The following is a 13,937-nucleotide window of genomic DNA, read 5'->3' as shown; positions in this document are numbered from 1 at the left end:
CACTTTTCTTTCTGGGGCCTGATGTTGGGTCTCCTGCAGCTGTGTTTTTTTCTGCCTTTGTGCAGGTTGTTGGTTTTTGTACCTGATATCTTGGCAGTAAAACACTCCTCTATTCTCAGGAGCCTGATGTAGGGTCCCCAGTTTGTATCTTTCCTGAGTTTGTCCAGACATTTGGACCTTGGACCTCACATCCTGGCTGGAATACAGCACTTTTCTCTCTGGAGCCTGATGTTGGGTCTCCTGCACACGTGTTTCCTGTCTTTTTTCAGGTTGTTGGTTCTTGTACCTGATGTCTTGACAGGAAAACACTCCTCTTTTCTCAGGAGCCTGATGTTGGGTCTCCAGTTTTTGTGTTTCCTGCCTTTTTTCAGGTTGTTGGTTTTTGTACCTGATGTCTTGGCAGGAAAACACTCCCCTTTTCTCAGGAGCCTGATGTTGGGTCTCCTGGTGACCTTGGGACGGGCTGTAATATTTTTCAGCCTCTTTTTCGATTATATCCCACCAGGTCAGGGACTTAGGATGTGTGGACCTGCGGCTTCGATGTTTTTCAGCCTCGGTTTTAATGGGGTCTACCATATCCATGATGGTTCCCCAGTCCAGGGACTCAGGAAGTTGAGTTATCTTCATTTTGAAGTGTTTTAGTCTTGTCTCTGTCAGATCTCTGCGAGTGATGTGCTCTCTTCGATCGTTGGAGTGGAGTGTGAGATTTTCTGGGTTAGTTCTGCATTTGTTGCAACGGCTGTGATGTCACAGAACATTCAGAGATCTCACAGTGATCTAACAGAGGCCTGAGGACTCTTCACTTTCAGAACAGGAAGTTGTTATTGTTTGATTTGAATTGTGCTGCAAACACTTTAAAGTGAACAAAATGGCTCAAACAAATATATTATAACCATGTAACGGTCAAAACTTATCTTTAAACCTTTTTTTAGACTAAGCTCGTAATCAGTGGTCAGTTAGCTTAAGCGTTTTCTATCAGCTTTATCCAGTTAAACCTGAAGTGTCAAGACAAACAGATTTGTTTGTTCTACTGGAGTAATTTGTCTCCCATGAAGAGATGCAGTGCAAACTAATAGATAGATATGTTATAAATGTAAGGAACTGAAGGCTTAACAAAGCTGGTATTGTCCCAAGCAGCCTGATAAGCTAGTTTTGTGTTGCCCTTAGGGATGGGGATTGAAAACTGGTTCCTGATAAGAAATGTTTCGTTATCATAAGCCATTGTGCTTAACAATTCACTTAGCCATTCTTTCCACTATTCCGGAGCTGCAGGACCTTATGTCCACTAGTCTACTGCAGCTATCTTAGCTTATCAGTTAGCTAACGTTTCCAAGGAAAACTCAGGTTCAGGATTTTCAGTTTGAAGTTTTACTGAAGAACTGAACTCACAAAAAATGCTTATCACTCTCTCACAGGAGATTCATTGTCAGTCAATTCAACACGGTATAAATCCAAAAATGATACAAACAAAATAGCTTTAGCTTGATGCTAACATATAAGGAGAATTGCATTGATCTGCTAGCGATTAGCATTCATTGGTATAACTTAACTTTAGAAATGAATTTTAACTTTTATAACAGAAACATATCACAGTGACACTTTGCAAAAAATCCTGAAAACTCCAAGGGCTCTAATTTCGTGGCGCAGTGCAGGGGGCGCAAGCCTGGTGCGCCCCGTGCAGTGTTAATTTCTTGCGGCGCACCCCCATGCGCTGCCAATTTGACAATTTGGTGAACCGTCTGCGCAGAGATGGGTGTGACGGCGTGCCAGGGGGAGGTGTCAGCAGACTCATGTTGGCGCAGTGACAATTTTGTGCCATAAACAGCGCAGAAACTGTGCTGAAAGCTCACCAGCTCCAACCTGGTCTATCCTCGGCGCAAAGCGGAGGGCACCCTCCGCAGCTGTAATTTGGTGACAGGCGCACATGTGTGCACATGTCATCAAAGCCTCAGAGGCAGGTTTCCAGAGTGTCAGACACATTTTAATGCAATAAACAATCACAGCAATCACTATTTAATGTAACCGTCTGAACCAGCATATACATTTGTATCTATATTAACTGTCCCGTCACATCTGATGTCAGATTAAAGCCGTTTGTCATAATGGAAAGTTAACCTGACGGCAGCTGGAAGTTTGATGCACATCTTACAATTAAACAATAAACAGCCTTAACATCTGATACTGAGTATATATCTGGTTCTCTCATTTCATTTAATTCAAAGAAAAGAGGGAGAGAAAAGACGAAGAAAAAAGAGACAAAATAAATGTATGTCACACAGGATTTACCCTTGATTTCCCATATTTCTCTGTTTGAGTCTTTATTTTTAACTGTCAGTATTATTGTAAAAACTGTTGGATTTGACAAAAAAACTAAGTTGAAAAAAAATGAGAGTTTTGACCTTGTGTAATCCTCTTCCTCTTTTCAGCGGTTGCCATCTACACAGGAATGGAAACAAAGATGGCTCTCAACTACCAGTCCAAGTCTCAGAAGCGGTCAGCAGTGGAGAAGTAAGCTCTCTCCTTCATGATTCAAACCTGGCAGCACTTTGATATTTCTGACCGGTCAATCTGTACCAGCTGATCTCTCCCCCTCCATCTGGTGATATCATGCTTTCTGTATCCAGACGGTTCAGTCATAGACAGACTGGAGGTGGACTACATTTACACCTCACAGTCTGATTGACTCATTAGAAAGCTTTTCTCTGCTCAGCTGTTCACTCAAACATCTCTCGTTGTCTCCCTCTGCAGGTCAATGAACGCCTACCTCGTCGTCTACCTCTGCATCCTCATCGGCAAATCCATCATCAACACCATCATGAAGTACGCCTGGCAGGCCGACCCCAACAGAGACGAGCCGTGGTACAACCAGAGGACAGAGTCTGAGCGGCAGCGCCACATCGTGAGTCGGTTTCATCATCCTCTCAGCCCGGGGTAGCCTGTATCCTCTCTTTAACCTTCTTCCTCTCCCTTCAGGTGATCAGGGCTTTCACAGACTTCCTGGCTTTCATGGTCCTCTTCAACTACATCATCCCCGTGTCCATGTACGTCACCGTGGAGATGCAGAAGTTCTTGGGCTCCTACTTCATCATGTGGGACGATGAGATGTTCGACGAGGAGCTGGGGGAGAGAGCGGTGGTCAACACGTCGGACCTGAACGAGGAGCTGGGACAGGTAGAGATGCACACTATTGTACACACACACACACACTCATGTCTCCATGGTTACTCACTTTGATCTGTGTCCAGGTGGAGTATGTGTTCACTGATAAGACGGGGACTCTGACGGAGAACAACATGGAGTTCATCGAGTGTTGTGTGGACGGACATGTCTACGTACCTCACATCATCTGTAACGGACAGGTAAACACACACACACACACACACACACACACCTTTCACTTCATATATAGTTATAACAGAGCTAACTCAGTCATGTTTATGCTAACCCAACGTGTTTCTAGGTGATGCCCGGTGCAGGCGGGATGGATATGATCGACACATCGCCAGGTCCTGGAGCAAGGGTAAACGCCACCTCACAGCCAGTGTGTGTGTGTGTGTTTTAGTGTTTGTATGTTTAGCTAAGGCTGTGTGTGTGTGTGTACCTCCCATAGGAGCACGAGGAGCTGTTTTTCCGGGCGCTGTGCCTGTGCCACACGGTGCAGGTGAAGGAGGAGGAGACGGTAGACGGGATCAAACATGGCATCCATCAGGGGAAGTCCACCTCCTTCTACATCTCCTCGTCTCCTGATGAGGTGGCGCTGGTGGAGGGAATGAAGAGGTGCGACACACACACACTCACACACATCAGCTCATGTGGGTGTGGTTTTTATATGCGGTCTTTGTGGTGTGTTGCAGATTGGGTTTCACCTACCTGAGGCTGAAGGACAGTCACATGGAGATCTTAAATCGAGAAGATGAGATCGAGAGGTGAGTGATCCCTCCTTAAACTGCGTGTGTGAACTCTCTCATCTGTGTTTTGTGACGTTAAAAGTTATTTCCTGTGTGTTTTGTTGTTTTCAGGTTTGAGCTGCTGGAAGTTTTAACATTCGACTCAGTCAGACGGAGGATGAGCGTCATCGTCAGAGCGAGCTCAGGTAACACGCTCACCAAGTGTGTCTTATGTTTCTCACACACTTTCCTTGCTTCATGTGTGTTTCTGTGCACGAACAGGTGAGCTCTACCTCTTCTGCAAAGGAGCCGACTCCTCCATCTTCCCTCGGGTGATATCAGGAAAGGTAGATCAAGTCAAAGCCAGGGTGGAGCACAACGCAGTGGTGAGTGGTTGGACTGAGCATGAGCTGAATCTGCAGGACTTTAGAGTGAAAGTGACCTCTTTCTCTCCGTCCTGCAGGAGGGGCTAAGGACGCTCTGTGTGGCTTATCGTCCTCTGAGTCCTGAGCAGTACCAGGAGGTCTGCAACCTCCTGAACGGGGCCAAACTGGCTCTGCAGGACCGAGACAAGCGGCTCGCCGAGGCATACGACCTCATCGAGAAAGACTTGATCCTGCTGGGAGCGACTGCAGTGGAAGACAGGTCAGGGAGTCACACAGAAACCACGTCCACTCATGTTGTCAAATCAGAATCTGAATGTTCAGTTTCGGTCTCGTCAGGCTCCAGGACAAAGCAGCAGACACCATCGAGTCTATGCATAAAGCAGGCATGAAGGTGTGGGTGCTCACCGGTGATAAGATGGAGACGGCAGCTGCGACCTGCTATGCCAGCAAGCTGTTCCGCCGCAACACCCAGATACTAGAGCTGACGACCAAACGCACGGAGGAGCAGAGCCTCCACGACGTCCTGTTTGACCTGAGCAGGACGGTCCTGAGGCAGCACGGAGGCATGACGAGGGACAACTTCTCTGGGTGATTAAAACACCTGCAGCTTCACCTTTCAGCGTCTCCACAGGCGTCTGACACATCCTCTCTGTTTCCAGATTATCCAGCGACTGCACAGATTACGGTCTCATCATCGACGGCGCCACCCTGTCGGCGGTGATGAGGCCGGCTCAGGAGGACTCCAACTCAGGGAACTACAAAGAGATCTTCCTGGAAATCTGCAGAAACTGCAGCGCCGTGCTCTGCTGTCGGATGGCGCCGCTTCAGAAAGCACAGGTACTAAAACACACACACCTGACTGTGCAGGGAAGATGGCGTCACATCACACGCTCAGTTTTGATTTCGTTCCAGATTGTGAAGCTGATCAAAGCGTCGAAGGAGCATCCCATCACGCTGGCGGTGGGAGACGGAGCGAATGATGTCAGCATGATCCTGGAGGCTCACGTCGGCATCGGTTCGTGCTCCAACTTTTCAGCTGATCACACTTTGAGTTTGTTTACAAGCTGAGTGACTAACTCCTCCTCCTCATGTGTGTGTGTGTGTGCAGGTATCATGGGGAAGGAGGGTCGTCAGGCGGTCAGGAACAGCGACTACGCCATCCCCAAGTTCAAACACCTCAAAAAGATGCTGCTTGTCCACGGACATTACTACTACATCCGCATCTCTGAGCTTGTGCAATATTTCTTCTACAAGGTCAGCCGTCTGCTCATTTCACTAACATCGAATTTAAAATGATCGTTTTCTGACTCCTCCGTCTTCTTCCTCTCCAGAATGTGTGCTTCATCTTCCCCCAGTTCCTCTATCAGTTCTTCTGTGGCTTCTCGCAGCAGGTGGGTGCACACACAGGTGAACACAAAGGAAAGTAAAGTGAAGGAGAAACTTTTTTAAATCCTCTCTGTCCCGTCTCCAGCCGCTGTACGACACAGCCTACCTGACTCTGTACAACATCAGCTTCACCTCGCTGCCCATCCTCCTCTACAGCCTCATCGAGCAGCACATCAACATGGACATCCTGAAGAAGGATCCTTCGCTCTACAGGTCAGAGATTTAAAGTTGCTTTCTCATTTCTCAGTTATATTACTCGTGCTAACTCGTGCTTCTTTTTTTCTTTGCAGAGATATCGCTAAAAACTCCCTGCTGCGGTGGCCCATCTTCATTTACTGGACCGTGCTGGGCGTTTACGACGCCATCGTGATGTTCTTTGGCGCTTACTTCCTGTTCGACAACACCACCTTCACCAGCAACGGACAGGTAACACCCTCACCTGTAGCTCCTCCTTTATAAAACAGATGCTCAGGCTAACTCAGATTTTTAGCACACGTCAGGTTTTCACCTCTTTCTGTTTGGTTTCTCATCTGGAGCTGATTTCCTGCTTTGGTTTTCTTCTTCTTCTTCTCTGAGTTATGGTTTTATTATGATTTTCTTCTGGCTGTCTGCTCTGTTCGTCCTCTTCTCTTACCTTTGTGTTGCTTTTTCTTTTTTTGGCTTCTCTTTCCTCCTCCCAGCTAATGACAACCAACACACAGATGGTAAGCTGTCACTGTCTGTCTCTCTTTGACATCTCCTCCTTCAGACTGAAACACACACCATCTCATGTCCTCACTGCTTGCCGTAGACACACACCACACTCTGTGTAGTCATCCATACCTCCTCTAGCTTTGTTTTCTGTGTGCATCCTGTGTGTGTGTGATTCCTCTTACAAAGAGCAGGACTTAGAGAAGCAGCTGCACTCCTGGTTCCATTACGCAACATTTGAGACTTTTTACGTCTTTTTAATCCAATTCTCCTTCAGTTTTGAGTCATTTAGATTATGTATAGGGTTGTTTCTTCAAGACTAAAAAGGTCCAGGGATGCAGAGAGGTTCCAGCAGGAAGAAAATCAGTACGCTAATGGAAAGTGATGTGAAAGCAGACTTTGAGGGGAAGCTTTGCAGAGCGTGACATCAGGAAGTTTACCCCAGTTGTTTAACCCTTTACCTGGCATTGTGACCGCACAGTTGACTTGTTTCTAGCCATGATTCTGCTTTTTTAAAAACTCTGAAAACCTTTTTTTGGCTCTAAATCTACATTTAACTGAAAAGTGTTGATATTTCTAATTATCAGCTGCACAGTGGCACAACAGTTAGCGCTGCTGCCTCACAGCTAGGTCACCAGTTTGAATCCTGGTTTAGGCCCTGGCTGGTTTTTCTGTGTGGAGTTTGCATGTTCCCTGTGCATGCCTGGGTACTCTGACCTTCTCCCACAGTCCAAAAACATGCTCATCAGGTTAATAGTCACTCTGAAATGTCTGTAGGTGTGAGTGTGTCCCTTGTGAGACAGCTGGGTTAGGCTCCAGCTACCTGCAACCCTAAACAGGATAAGACAGAGGTCTGTGGCTCCTATGGTGTCCTATAACTATAGCTACGGGGTCCGCGTAATTATTAAAAGAAGATTGTAAAGGTGTGCTATATCACCGAAGAAGCATATCAACAAACCGGGATGTCTTGCACCAATAAAATCAGATTTATTTTTTTTTGTTCCCCCGCCCAGATTAATTCTCATGATCGTGACGTGTTTCTCACTTCATAATGAAATAGAAAATAAAAAAAACTCAAAACAAAACAAAAAACACCTTGTTACAGTGGCGTGCACAGACTTTTCAAAGGGCAGAGGCAAAAAAGAAAAGAAAAAGGCACACATAGCATGTGTTTTTTCCACCAAAGAGGGCAGTGTATCATATTTTAACCAGCACAGAAGGAAGTTAAGTGTGTTTTGCCAACCAGGACGGCACACGTGTGGCTCCTGGGAGGTCACTTCAGCGGGTGTTTTTCAACAACGAGGCCACGGGGTGGGTGACTGTCCCCCCTGCCCCCCCTCTGTGCACACCACTGCTTCAGAGGTGAAATGAAGTATAAATGTAGCAAAGTTCTTTTGTTTCAAAATGATACATTGTACACTTTATAAAGTACTAATATTAAGCTAATCATTGTCATGATAATGAGGGGTCCTTGGAAAAATGTCTAACATGAAAGTGGTCTTAAAAAAGTTTGAGAACCCCTGCTGTTGGGGGTCCGCGACATTTTTGGTGAATAAGGCAAATTTTTATATTTACAAATATTTGTACCTCCCTACTTACTGTACCCTGCAAATATGTCAAATGAAAGTATAAATATATCAACCTGTGTATTTTCTGGATAGCTTAGCATTGAATGCACAATAACAGTGTATGTTTAAACATGACACTAGGCCCCATTTAATAAAACACAATTTAATACACAGTATTTATACAGTAAGGGTTCATGCTCCATCTTGACATCAGTAAGGGGGTCCTCGGTCTGGAAAACATTGAAGACCCCTAGGATAAACAGTATAGGAAATGAATGATTGAGCTCCTGGTTTTTCCACTGGGGGGCGCTGCTGCTGTACAGAAATATTTTTGTCTAAAAGCTGTTGAAAAAGAAAGGAAGTGACACTGAGCATGCAAAAGTTGAGGAAAGAAAAAATCCCTATACTGGCAGCTCAACTGGCTGCTTCCTGTTTGGGTAATCTGACAAATAAAACCTGAATTGTAGCGAAATGAAGAGCAAGCTACACCATTTTACTGACTGCATGTTGAAGGGTTAAAGAGGGAGTACGCTACTGCAGGGGAACCACAGGGAGAGAATAGAGACCAAAGCAGTCATCTCATCTCACCTCCATCCGTCACCTGATGGTCTAACCCTCACTGTCTGAGCTCCCTGCCATCTGCTGGATTGATTGATTCCCTTTGCAACACGTGTGACTTTACACGCCTGAACCCCACCCTGAAACAGGATCAGTTGAATAAAACTTCAGCTCCTCTTTTCTGCGCTCTCTTACAGATGTTTGGGAACTGGACGTTTGGGACGCTGGTGTTCACCGTGCTGGTTTTCACTGTCACATTCAAGGTAAGCACATCAACAGGAGACAAAGCTAGGTAACACTCATGGAATAAAGGTCTGACAGTCTCTCTTTGCTGTCACAGCTGGCTCTGGACACTCACTACTGGACCTGGATTAACCACTTTGTCATCTGGGGCTCTTTGATCTTCTTTGTCATCTTCTCTCTGCTGTGGGGAGGAATCATCTGGTAAGTTGAAGTTGCCTGCATTCTTTCTCATGGCCAGCAGAGGGCCACATTGGCCAAGTTTTCTCCAGCATTCAGTGATATTCTCTTTGTCCTCTTTATCAGGCCCTTCCTGAACTACCAGAGGATGTACTACGTCTTCATGCAGATGCTGTCAAGCGGCCCCGCCTGGTTCAGCATCGTCCTGCTGATCACAGCCAGCCTGCTGCCGGACGTGCTGAAGAAGGTGATCTGGAGGGCGCTGTGGCCCAGCACCACTGAGCGCATACAGGTGGGTACTAAAACTCTCAGAGCATGTTGATATCTCAAGAAAGAAGTGGATTAGGTTTGTAAGAGATGTTAATGTGGGTCAGCAGGTGTGCGCTGGCTACAGTTACGTCCCTGCTCTGCTGGATGTAAGTCATAGAAGAACTCTGTGTGCTGTGCTCCACACTGTGGAAGTGTTTTTGATACTTAAAGCATCTTTAAAGTGTTTCCTTTCAACTTTTGCAGTGAGATTTAATCTTCTCCTCTCCTTTAACACTTGAATCTATGACAATTTTAACTCTTTCCCCTCCCTCCTTCCTGCTCCTCCTCCTCTTCCTCTTGTGCGGCAGAATAAGCGCCGATGTCTGGCCTCTGAGCCCTCCACCATCTTTATGCTGTCTCAGACCTCCAGCAGGATGAGTTTCTAACCCTGCCCTCCCTGAGGTGACCCTCTGCCTCCTCCTCCTCCTTCCTATTTCATTTCTCCCCCCTTCTTCTGTTTTTTGCACGTCTTGTTGCATCAGTTCGACGTCAGTTTGTTTCACTGCATCGTGTTTTGAGTATGATGTTTTAATCATGTGTTTGTGTGTGTGTAGCGTGTGAGGAATGAGAGGGAGCTTGAGAGAGCTCTGGCCTACCACAGCTCTGACTCCTTAATAGATGACGTAGCTGACACAGAAACCTAGAGAGCTGCAGCACGGTAAAACACACCTTCGAGACTGGGTGGGTGTGTGGTGTCATTTACTCTGCCGTGGTGTGTGGTTTGAAGGTTCTTACTCTTACGGTATGGTTTTTAAACTGTCGGGCTCTGCTTTCATGGAGCTGTGGCGCCCTCTGGTGGAAAGAGGAGATAAGGTTCTGAACGTTTGCGCATGCTATGAGTGGAGTTTCTGTTTTGCATGATTTGTTTTTGCTCTGTGGTGTTTTTATTCATGACAGCTTGGTCTTCATTCGCCTGGGATGCATCACCTGTTTCTGACTTTATTCTCACAGCTGGCAGAATAAAAATGTATTGAAATACATTTGGATTCAAAAAAAGACTTGAAATTTGAAGGTTTAAAGGTTGAAATTCTGTCCAGCTGGGATAAAAAGTCTCCTCCTCCTTCTTCTTCTTTCTGCAGGTTTTCTTTAAATTTTTTCTTTTCTCCACAGAACGCTGATAAACTCTACAAAGGCCAGCTGTCTGAGTTCTCCCCCCTGGCGGCTCTCCACGCTCCCAACAAGGCGTCCAGCCAGCGGCGCGGCTCCGGCCCTCAGAGGAACATCCAGAACCCCCGCAGGTCTGAACCCTTAACCAAGAAAATCATGTTCACTCGCTGGCGGGAAACGCGCAACTATAGCACCTTCAGCCCTCTCCTCCGATTCGCTGACGGCTCAAAGCAGGGACACGCCTACACGGGGGCGGGGCCTGACACTTCTGTTTGAGTTATTCCCGTTGCTGAAACTTGATCCTAAAACTGAACTGGGAACGTTTATTTAAGTTACCGTGAAGTGACCTTCACAGATACTCGGGAAGGACTCACTCGAAGGGCCTGGCTTGCTCGCTGCTCCAAAGGGCTCAGTGTTGTGATGTCACTGTTAAAACCCACGCACTGGCCCTTTAAACCTGCAGAAGTGTACTTTCATGTGACCTGTGATTGTGACGAAGACACTAACAACTCCTTCTCTGACCACACATCTCTTCTTTTCTTTCCCTCTCCGTCTGTTTCTTCTTCTCTTCAGGAAAAACTGGTGTTGCCTGTGTGCAAACTTACTGTCCCGAAATGCTCCCTGAGGTCTGCGTCACGCTCAGCGATGCAGTAAGGAGTGTAGAGCAGCAGGAGGGTTACAGTGTTGGAGAAGTAGAGTTGAAGTCTAGATGTTAGCGTATAGTTGGATTATCCCTGTATGAAGCACTTTAACGCTACACCTCCATGTTTAGAGATAGAATCCAGCTTCCTAGCTCTTTCTGCGAGCCTTAAAGTCCCGTGCAAAAAGATCACGTACCAAAGAGCAACAGATAGGAACTCTCAATCTAAAGTGCCCCAGACGACGACTTGATGCCTTAAACATTTCCAACATCGTAAGAGCAGAAACATTGGCACTTAATGAGCTGGATCGAGTGAATTCGTAGCTCTTATTTAGAACCATGTCCTTTAACAGCTCCGTCACATTTCCTCCATCTCTGCTTCTCTTTCTAGCTTTTCTCTGTCCTCTTTCTGGAAGTTTTTCCTACCTCTGAAAGAGCCGCCATCATCACCACCATCATCACCGTCATCATCACCACATCTCCTCTAGAGCGTCTGTGAAACCAAAGCCTTGTTGCTGCTGCGGATACTCTTAGCTGCTTCCTTTAGGTGCCTTGTGGTAGATTGTTTGATGCTCGACGGACGCAGGCTGACGGAATGTAAACCGACAAAACATCCACCGACGACGAACAAATTAACGCTGAATATTTCTTTTTTTATTGTTTTATTCCAAAGTTTTATACATGTCCACGTGGGCATCTGTCTCAAAGATGTTGTTTTTAATGTTTTATTTTATATTTAATGCAAAAAAATCCCTCTTTGCCACATTTAGAATGAGAAATCTCCTCTTATTTCACCCTGTCCTCGACTTTCAGCCTTCACACAGAATGTTCTTTGACTGTATTCTTCCTGTAAAGTGTTCAATATTTCACATAACCCTAAAGTATCTATCCTCTCAGATGCAGTATATATATATATATAAATATTTATAAATACACAGTATATAAATGTAGTTATGTTAATTCTTGTACAGTTTTGGGCTCTTTTTATAAACAGTTTTTAACAGAGTTAAATATGTGCTGGGTTTACGCCAACATGTAGTCATCGACGGCAAACGACGACTGTACATTTGCGTGGAAATAAAAGCCAGAAGTGGAAATGTTGACGCTGAAATCTTGTCTGTTTTGTTAAGTTATGTCCTTCACTGTTTGTTTATGTGTACCTGCACTTTCCACGTCAGCCACAAGGTGGCAGCGGTGTATTTCCCATCTTTCTGCAGCTCATCCAGGCCTTAAAGGATCTGACTTCACCTACAGCACCTGAGGAGTTTGTGAAGATCTCAAACTGATGTGAGATTAAAGTATCTGAAGGATCTGCACTGATGTGTGAGTTTAAAGAACACGCAGAAACGGTTCCAAACAAACCATATTTTAGGTTTTAACGCGTTCTCTGAAGCTGCTCCAGGGCTGCCGTCTGCACCATCCCAAGCCGTCAACAAGATTAGGATGGAGGTTCTGGATCGATTTGGATTCCCTTCATCCTTTTCACTTCTCATCTGCGCTGATCTCCTCGTCCTCCACAGCTGGCGAGACCTACAAGCGCGCTCATGTGTGTGTGTGTGTGACAAGAGGAGGCAGAAATATCTAGGGCACGACTGTCAGAGGTGAAATCAGGGAGAGCGGATGTGAAATGTGAGCGTCTGTGCTGGTGCATTGTGGATGCTCAGGCCTCTTTTTTTTTTTTACCTTCCCAGAGATATTTCCTCAGCGGTTAAATCGCAATGACTCATTCAATCATTTCAAACCTGAGAGCAGAACGAGCAGAGTCTGAACATTTTACCTCCTGTTTCATCAACTCCAGGAGCTTAAAACCTTAAATCTGACGTGTGTCTACCTGAGATTATTCTCTGAAGGTGTAGATCATGAATGTACACAGAGGTGGGAGATGTAATTGAAGGTGTTCTTTACCACTAATTCAGGCTCCTGTTATCTTGAGCAGCTTTAGCTCCAAAGTGAGACACTTTTTAAAGAATCTCAAAGCTGAATACACACCCCCAAGAGTGTGAAAATACTCCACATGATGAGTTGACTTCATGAAGTGTTTAGAAAGAGAGGTCGGGCTGGCAGAAAAACCTGTGGCTGGAACGAATCGAGGAGAAAAGAAGACGACGAGGTTATATTTTAAGACAGCTGCAATTAGCAACAGGTGGATTTAAGAAAATGGGAACTAAATTATAATCCTTAAAAGCAGAGTGTGCAGAATGTTCTGGAAGTGAAAAGACTTTTAACCTGGCTTCATGTTTAAATTTTGGTCCAGCTTTGGGGATGTTGTGATCTGTGTAGGGATCATTTCACATTTGTAAGTAAATGGTTTTGATGTCCAGTGCCTGGCAAATGGTACTGGTACTCAATGGTACCAATTATTGGTACCTTTTGTGTGTGTTAATGTGGTAATAAATATGAATTAGTTTTAAAATGAAATCTTAAAGTTTTTCAATGTAACATTTTTATTTGTCATTATATATAAACTTGTGATGCTGTGTTCATTTCCTGCATTTCCAGCATGGAAAATTCACCTACTCCTCCACTCTCTCACAGTCAAGGATGTGTTTAGGTACCTAAACATGTTTGATTTTATGTAATCTGGTATTCAGTACTACAGACAGAATTAATAATTTGTTTTGTCTATAAAAGTGCCTGATCAGGTACCCTTTGCTAGATCTGTTAGAGCAGTGTTTCTCAACCCTGGTCCTGGGGCCCCCCTGCCCTGCATGTTTTTTATGTTCCCGACTCCAACACACCTGATTCAAATGATCAGCTCGTCATCAAGCTCTGCTGGAGCCTGATAACGAGCCATTCATTTGAATCAGGTGTGCTGGTGTGGGGTAATATCCAAAACATGCAGGGCAGGGGGTCCCCAGGACCAGGATTGAGAAACACTGTGTTAGAGCAGGGGCGATGTTAAGGGTGGGCCCAAAGGTCCGGGGCCCACCCTAAATTTTTTGTAGAATTTTTATATTCTTAAATTGGTTTAATCTCTTAAGACCTG

At 45.4% G+C, this 13,937-nt stretch overlaps 1 protein-coding gene across 5 annotated transcripts in view; it reads left to right on the top strand.

Moving 5' to 3' along the window:
- atp11a (ATPase phospholipid transporting 11A) overlaps positions 1–12,034 on the top strand; it is a 34,194-nt gene extending 22,160 nt beyond the window's left edge. For 2 of the 5 annotated variants that reach the window (XM_074664612.1, XM_074664613.1), the window contains 22 exons: positions 2,427–2,508; positions 2,749–2,899; positions 2,974–3,171; positions 3,246–3,359; positions 3,461–3,520; positions 3,611–3,777; positions 3,855–3,926; positions 4,020–4,093; positions 4,170–4,273; positions 4,351–4,532; positions 4,610–4,861; positions 4,933–5,110; positions 5,186–5,288; positions 5,382–5,527; positions 5,605–5,664; positions 5,745–5,872; positions 5,950–6,085; positions 6,340–6,363; positions 8,673–8,738; positions 8,816–8,919; positions 9,022–9,187; positions 10,315–12,034. In XM_074664612.1, coding sequence (XP_074520713.1) covers positions 2,427–2,508; positions 2,749–2,899; positions 2,974–3,171; positions 3,246–3,359; positions 3,461–3,520; positions 3,611–3,777; positions 3,855–3,926; positions 4,020–4,093; positions 4,170–4,273; positions 4,351–4,532; positions 4,610–4,861; positions 4,933–5,110; positions 5,186–5,288; positions 5,382–5,527; positions 5,605–5,664; positions 5,745–5,872; positions 5,950–6,085; positions 6,340–6,363; positions 8,673–8,738; positions 8,816–8,919; positions 9,022–9,187; positions 10,315–10,587 — 2,840 coding nt within the window. In that variant the 3' untranslated portion in view covers positions 10,588–12,034. Of the gene's footprint in view, positions 1–2,426; positions 2,509–2,748; positions 2,900–2,973; positions 3,172–3,245; positions 3,360–3,460; positions 3,521–3,610; positions 3,778–3,854; positions 3,927–4,019; positions 4,094–4,169; positions 4,274–4,350; positions 4,533–4,609; positions 4,862–4,932; positions 5,111–5,185; positions 5,289–5,381; positions 5,528–5,604; positions 5,665–5,744; positions 5,873–5,949; positions 6,086–6,339; positions 6,364–8,672; positions 8,739–8,815; positions 8,920–9,021; positions 9,188–9,512; positions 9,607–10,314 lie in introns of all 5 variants that reach the window. The other 3 variants (XM_074664616.1, XM_074664617.1, XM_074664615.1) reach the window with 3 other exon arrangements.
- The last annotated feature ends 1,903 nt before the right edge of the window (positions 12,035–13,937 follow it).

Source organism: Halichoeres trimaculatus, unplaced genomic scaffold (genome assembly GCF_033239565.1).
Source record: "Halichoeres trimaculatus isolate MK-OKI-2021-1 unplaced genomic scaffold, fHalTri1.1 fHalTri1_scaffold_24, whole genome shotgun sequence".
Classification (NCBI taxonomy): Eukaryota; Metazoa; Chordata; class Actinopteri; order Labriformes; family Labridae; genus Halichoeres; species Halichoeres trimaculatus.
The sequence above is the reverse complement of the archived record's forward strand: the minus strand, read 5'-3'. Positions and strand labels throughout refer to the sequence as shown.